General features: G+C 48.4%; 1 protein-coding gene across 2 annotated transcripts; it reads left to right on the forward strand.

Annotated features, from left to right (window-relative positions):
• The first annotated feature begins 846 nt into the window (after nucleotides 1-846).
• Nucleotides 847-4575, forward strand: LOC135413553 (coiled-coil domain-containing protein 42-like). 2 transcript variants are annotated; one of them, XM_064653432.1, is made up of 7 exons: nucleotides 850-1223; nucleotides 1562-1667; nucleotides 1795-1899; nucleotides 2437-2634; nucleotides 2995-3216; nucleotides 3768-3926; nucleotides 4383-4575. In XM_064653432.1, the coding sequence occupies exons 1-7, from the start codon at nucleotides 1147-1149 to the stop codon at nucleotides 4551-4553; spliced, it is 1038 nt and encodes a 345-aa protein (XP_064509502.1). In that variant the 5' UTR covers nucleotides 850-1146; the 3' UTR covers nucleotides 4554-4575. The 2 variants fall into 2 exon arrangements, with proteins under 2 accessions (XP_064509503.1, XP_064509502.1); XM_064653433.1 differs by lacking the exon at nucleotides 1795-1899 and having other exon boundaries at nucleotides 847-1223.
• Nucleotides 4576-6871: the final 2296 nt, after the last annotated feature.

Below are 6871 nucleotides of genomic sequence, written 5' to 3' on the forward strand. Positions count from 1 at the left end.
CTGTAGATCATCTCCAGTTTGAGCTTTTATCATAACTGACAGGAAAAAAATTCCTTTTGAGCAGAAGAAACTTTCTCTTCCTCAGACTCCAGGAGCAGAGCTCATGCATGTGGACCTGGAGCTTTTGCTGCAAGAGCCATTAAATCTGTTTAATTTGGCTGCATTGGTGTGCCTGGTGCCTGACGTTTGGGCACCCTCCTGCAGGAAGATCTGGGCTTTGGGAAGGGTCAGAAGAAAAATAGGAAATGGAAAACCACTCTCAGGGAGTGATGGTTTGCCACTGCTTGATTAGGAGGATTTAATAACCCATTAGGGAGCAGCTGGGAGCATTATCCCCTGCACTCTCCAGCAGGAGCAATTTGTTGCTGTTATGAAGTGAGCAGCCACTCTTTTTAGAGCCATGCACAGGAGCTTCATGGCCCACTGGATGATGGGCTTAGGGGCTGGAAAACGATGTTTTTGCTTAGGAGAAAGCATTGAGCAGGTGGTCTCAATGAGCAGAGCTGTGAGGGAAGGGTACTACTTCACCATGGCAGTACAGTGCTCACACATCCATGAGGATGTGCCTGGTTAACAGTGTTTCCATCTGGGGTTTGAGGGAGAGGAGAAAGCCCACTGCCCTGAGCACTGGGACAGTGGGATGTGGCTGTCAGGATGTGGCACTGAAGTACCCACCCAAGGCAACAGAGGTCACAGGGCACGGGGGGCCAAATTTTAGCAGAGGAAGAATGAGAGGAAATGAGAGAAAGGGAATGAAAAAATTCTTGGTTCTGGACAGAGTGGTCAGTCCCCCTAATTCCAAGCAAACACTCCATTGCCAAGCAACCATTCAGTTGCCAGGGGCTGTTATGGTCGTTGGAGTAGCCACAGGGACTGTTATGGTGGTTGGAGTAGCCATAGGGCCGGTCTGCAGGGCTTGAGTAGCCACAGGGCCTGGCACAGGGGTTGGAGTAGCCGTAGGGCCAAAGAGCTTCAGAGGCCACAGGTCAAGGAAGGTCCCAGGAAAGCAGAGGGGCTCATCCCCTGCCTGGTGCTTCCCACACACCTCTGGGCCCTCAGGCTTGCAGAGCAGCTCCTGGGCTGACCTGGGAGAGGGGCATTGCCAGCAGGGCCTGGGATCTCTGTTTCCTGCTGGTGGCTGCAATCATGGATATCTGGAGCCATGGGAAGATGTCAGGTTATTTCCTCAACCTCTACAGGGTGGAACTCCCACACTTGTTCAGGTGAGGGGCCTCTTCCACTAGCCTCCATTCTCTTCTGTCTTCTCCATCCCTCTTTCCTCTGCCATGGCAAACTCCCATCCCTTATCTCCATCATTTCTATCTGCTCTTGTACCTGCCTTCCCCAGTTCTGTTCCTCCCTATAACACCCCCGTGCTCTGCCAGGGGGATCCCCACTGGGGAGGGGTGGGGATGCCATGCTGCCAGGTGGGGTCAAAGATTGTGTTGGGTTGCTCTGCCCGATTGCCCTACCTGGGACACCATCCAACACCCAGAACAATCCAACACCCTGCCAAGGAACTGGACCCTGCATGTAACCTTGAGGAAAACTTCTGTGGCAGGGAACTCGGAGTGAGAGAGGAGGAATCCCCATCTTCATTTATCCACCTTCTGAAGACTAAGATGGAAGTCCGACTGATGGAAAAGACTCTGGCAGAGAAAGATGAGGTGAGAAAGATGGGAGGGTGTTGTGGCATGGTTGGGAGGGCTTGTGGTTTTTTGGAGCGGGGCACCAGCAGGCAGATGACTGGTGCTGGGTGAGGGCAGCCATGCCACCCTCACTCTGGTGCTTCAGGCCTTCAGGGAGAGGATGAAAGTCATCGTCGAGCGGTGGAGGGCCCTGCACGCCAAGAGGGCTCAGCTGAAAGACCACGTGCAGAAGTCTGGGAAAATTATAAAGGTATGCCAGATGACATGACCTTGAGCCACACCACCCACTTCTCCCCACCCTTGGGGAAGAGAGTCTTGGGCCAGTACTCCTGTTCAAGTCTCCCTTGAACCTGGAGGTGTAAGGAAGAGGAACTGCATGGCATGAGGTTTTGTACCACATACACAGAAAAGTCTTACTAGAGCTTGAGTGAGAGAGAGCTTGTCCTGTACTAGTGGGATCTACTGAGGGCACCAAATGTCCCCTAGGAAGGGTCTCAGCCTTGCCGCTACTGTTGGCATCCAACTGTCTTCCAGGGACAGAAACGAGTAGGTCTGAAAATCAGAATGTCATTCCAGCCACCTGTCTCCAAGACCAAAGGGTCAATGCAAGAGGGATTGCCCTGTCAAATGGGGAGGGAAAATATTCCTGGGGTGCTTCAGTACTAGACTCTAGTCTCTGAAAGTATGCCCTTCCAGTGCTGTTAAGTGATCCAGCCCCATCTTTCCTTGCCTTCCTTTCCCTCTCTGTTTATGTGCATGCATGTGTGTTGGTGGGGGAAACCACCAGGAAAATGAAGAGGTACGAATCCTGGCTCTGAAGATAGACAGCAAAGAGAGAGAGGAAAATATGCAAAAGGAGAGTGAGCTTTTGAAAGCTAAGATGAAATTGGAAGCCCTCAGAAAAGAGCACCTGAAACTCTGCAAAAAAGTACAGAAGTACTCTGTCTTCAAGAAATACCTGGAGGATGTGGTAAAGATCTCACAGGTGAGTTTGGATGTGAGAGAGACAGATCATGGTCTTGAGAAGGGCCTTATGTAGGTGTTGAAACTAAAAGAGATAAGGCAAACCCACTGGATGCTAGAGACCTCAGATGGAATGGGAAGAGGTTCCCTGCAACCAAGGTGAGCCGCAGGGAGGAGAGTTAGAGCAGGAGAACCGGAGCAGGAAAGGAAGTCTCGTTGAGAATCACAGGATCACAGAATATTTAGAGTTGGGGAAGAAGGGAAGATCTTTCATCTGGGGGAGGTGTTGGCCCTGGTAAGGGCAGGGTGCCAAATGAAACAAGGCCTGCAGCTCGTGAGGGGAGGGCATGAGTTTACTAACACCAGGAATCCTGTGCTGTAGTTTGAGGACATCCTGGAAGTCACTTCACGGTACGCGTTGCTGGTAAGGACACACAAGGACCTTCTGCAGTCACAGCAGGGGCACAAGGACCTGACTGAGCAAGACAAGGTGCTCCTGGAACAGTACAGGGCAGAGAAAGAAGCTGAGATGCTTCAGTACAAAAGCAAGCTGGCACAGCTCAAACTACGTTTTGACCAGGCTCAGACCGACATCCGCCTCTGGGTAAGGAACTGTGGGGCAGGCAGGGGACGATCTCCAAGGCCTGTCTCTTTCAAGATCAGCTGATGGCTCATCCTTCAGCCATGGGGTCATGGCAGAGCCCAGTAGCAGTCTTTGTGATGGGAGGAGGTTCACCATTTCATCCCTCCATGGGGTTGCAGAGGGAAGAATGACGGACCAGGTCTGGAGCCAGTTTGCCATCAGGCAAAGCTGGAAAGCACCTAGGAGGTGCTGGTCTAGGAGGGTGGCAGTGGCATGTGTTGCTGCCAGGGTATCAGCAACCCTGCACGAATAGGGCAGCACGAATAGGGCCTGCAGGGAGCCAGAGTGAGGACTGCAGGAGTGGAAAAGAGATGGGGAGGTTCCAGGAGCAAGGAGCAGCTGTGGTGTTTCCTGGATTTGCTGAACCACCTCCAGCACAGCCTGGTAAGGACAGGGTTTTCCTAGCCAGGCAGATGAGTGTGGAAGTTAGGGTCTCCAAGCCAGGTGTTCAGTGCTGAAGAAGCATCTTTGCTGGGGCACATCCCCATGCTGCATATCTCATCTCCTTCTAGGAGACTTGCTGGACTGACATCCAGAATAGGACTTCCAAGAAAACCAAGAAGCTTTGGGCCATCAAGCTGGCCATCCATGACCTTTTCCAGTCCACCAACATGCGGCTGAATGCGGACTGTAAAGTGTCGGTGGATGACAGCCTCAAGCAGCTGGACATGGTAAAGCCAAGCCAGAGCCCTATTCCCTGCCCAGAAAGAGGAGCAGTAGTGTTTCTCAGCTGCCCAAAGGAGGGGAGAGCCCACAGGCCCAACAGACACGATCCTTTCTCTCTCGGGCATGGGGAATGGGCAGGGGATACCAGGCAAACCTGTCTCTTCTGAGGAGGCAGAGCAAGGTGTGGGTCCTTGCCTGGTGAAAGGAGTGGGAGCCAGGCAGGCTGGGGCAGGAGATGCAGGACATGCAGATCAAACCACAGCTAAGGTTGGGTTTCATTCACCCATACTCTGAACTCAGACTTGCCTACAAAACTCCATTCTGGTGGTGCAGATCCAGCAAGGCAAATGCTTATCCCCCTGTTCAGTTTGATCGGTGACATTTGGGGCCAATGAATCTCTCTCTTTTCTTCCTATTCCCATTCCTGTGCTGAGCTCTGCCATCTCTCTTTCCCACTCCAGATAAAGCAGTTTATCCAGTACCTCAAAGACATCCATCTTTGTGGGGGACAAGAAGAAGCACCAGCGAGCAACTACACTGATGAAGCCAAAGGGGACCTGACCTGCCCTGACAACAAAGTTTCAGTAGGTTGGGAAGGGAAAGAGGAGAACCCTACAGATATTGTAGACTAAAATAAACAAACAAACAAACAAACTGTTTTAAGGTGTCTCTTCATTTCCTGGGAGGATTGGACATGTCAGAGCAACTCCCTCCTACAGCTTCACCCCAGAGACCATTGGGGTGCCTCCTCTGGCAGATGGAGTTCTGGTTGCAGGAGATAGTGTTCCTGCAAAGCATGCAAGATCATGAGAGCAGGCTGGGACAGTAATATAGTTTCCAACAGGGATCAGTACAAGTGTTCACATTTGGATGTCCCACTCAGCCTAAGCTCTTATATATTCGAGAGAGATGTCACAACAGGGTGGGGAGACTGTGCTTCAGGAGAGCTTCAGAGAGTTTCCACCACATCCAGCACATCAGTGGATATGGATTTCTCTGCACAGCCACGTGTTACAGACTAAGGCTCACCTTCCCCCTCAATCTGTTAGGGGGAACGGACATAGGTTCTCCACACAGGTGGAGAATGGACATAGATGATGGATGAACCAGCCAAAGCTACCTCACCAAGCGTTTAGCTGTTCATCACATGTACTGTCATGAGGAATACAAAACAAGAGGACTAACAGTGTCTCCAGGGACATACTGTGGAGTTCAGGTCAGGCTCCACAGTCTTTTGGGGAGGACCTTTTATTGGACTAAGGATCCAATGAGGTAAGCTTACAGATTTTGAGGCAAGAGACCATTGATCAGACACTCTCGCTCCCTGCTCTCCAGTAGTTATTCCTGTTCTTAGACAAAGGACTTCTTGGGGGAAGAAGAGCTTCCAGGAGGAAATAAAACTCTCTGAGACTGGTGAAAGGTTGCACAGTGCAATGCAGAAATGATGCTCAGCGCTTCCCAGGCTTTGGGTGGGATTTGGAAGAAGCAGGGCTGGAAATGGAGCATCTGGAGATGAGCGATGGAGCTTTGGGGACATATCCCCAAACACTAATTCAGAAGGGTTTCTCCATCTTCCTTATCCTCACCATGGCACAGTGTCCTTGCAATTTCTGATTTTTTAGGGCATGGGCTAGGCTAAATTTGGAAGAATTAAAACTTGGGGGGAAAGAAGCAATTCAAATGCTTCAGCATAGTGAGTGTGAGTCCCAAACTGGTGCTCTTTTTAGCTAGACAGGTTCTGCCATCTACGCTTGGTTTGATCTTCCAAAATAACAGGGTGTGAACTTTGATATTTCCATGTTGTATGGCAAGAAATAACATGCCTGTAACAGTTTTAATCCTGGGTATTACCTCTCCTCCAAACTTCAGAGATATACTGATATACACACCCTGCCTTCCCGCATGCGGGCGGGTAGTTAGGAAGAAAAAAAATCCTCTTTGTGTGTTGGTACATGTCCTTCTAAGCAATCCCAATTTCCATAGGGATCACATGTGGCTGAAATGCAGCTGTTGTTGGTATCCTGTGTGCTTTGCAGTGCATTGTGCTCATAAATAAAAAGTGAGACAAATTTCAGTACCTAATATTTTACACAAGAGAACTAGATGAGGGTTTCAGAGCCCTGTGCCAACACAGGAATGAATGTCTGACTTTTCTTACAGGAAATTTTAGGATGGTATCAATTTAATATATTGGATTGAATGGTCATGTGCATTGTTACCCTTGGGGTTTTTTTAAATATCTTTTCATGATAAAGGTAAAATCAACAAATTAAATCCTTTAATTAAAATCCTCTTGGCTGAGGATATGAATATTATGGAAATTATTTCCATTTGCTAGATATGCTTTTGAAATGAGGATACAGAAATGCAGAATTTACACCTCCAAAAGATGGTATTTCTTCCACTATCTTGACATCAGCCTGATCCAGTTGTCTGCACCTCCCCATGTCACACTGCCATGAATCAGGAAATAAAGTTTAAATCTAAGATAGTTATAGAAAATCTTGTTTCTTGTTGGATTTTTTTTCTTGTTTGGTTTGGTTTTTTTTAATGAAATCATAAATGCCTCTTTTTAAATTAAAAAAAAAGAAAGAAAAACCATACGCCTTCTTCCAGGTGAATACCGACTATTGACTGAGACAAGACAGTGCAATGCCTCTGTTTCTGCTTTAAGTTCTAATATAACTGAGTTTTTGTGACATTAATTGGGTTACTAAGAGTGCTGGACACAGGCTGAAATCTGAGTGCATAACAGGAATCCATACAGTGGTTAAGGAAATCGGAGAAAAGTTATACTTGGATTTATAAGGAAATAATTCCAAAGTATCTTCACTGAAATTAATGAGTTTATTTTGGATTCCTTCACTTGTAAGTAGGAGGTTGGCAATAGCAGGGATAAGAAAGAAGCTTTCTCTGAAATAGGAGAGAGAAAGAAAAGAATGCAATCTAG

The sequence above is a fragment of the Pseudopipra pipra genome, chromosome 4 (assembly GCF_036250125.1).
Source record: "Pseudopipra pipra isolate bDixPip1 chromosome 4, bDixPip1.hap1, whole genome shotgun sequence".
In the NCBI taxonomy this organism is placed as follows: Eukaryota; Metazoa; Chordata; class Aves; order Passeriformes; family Pipridae; genus Pseudopipra; species Pseudopipra pipra.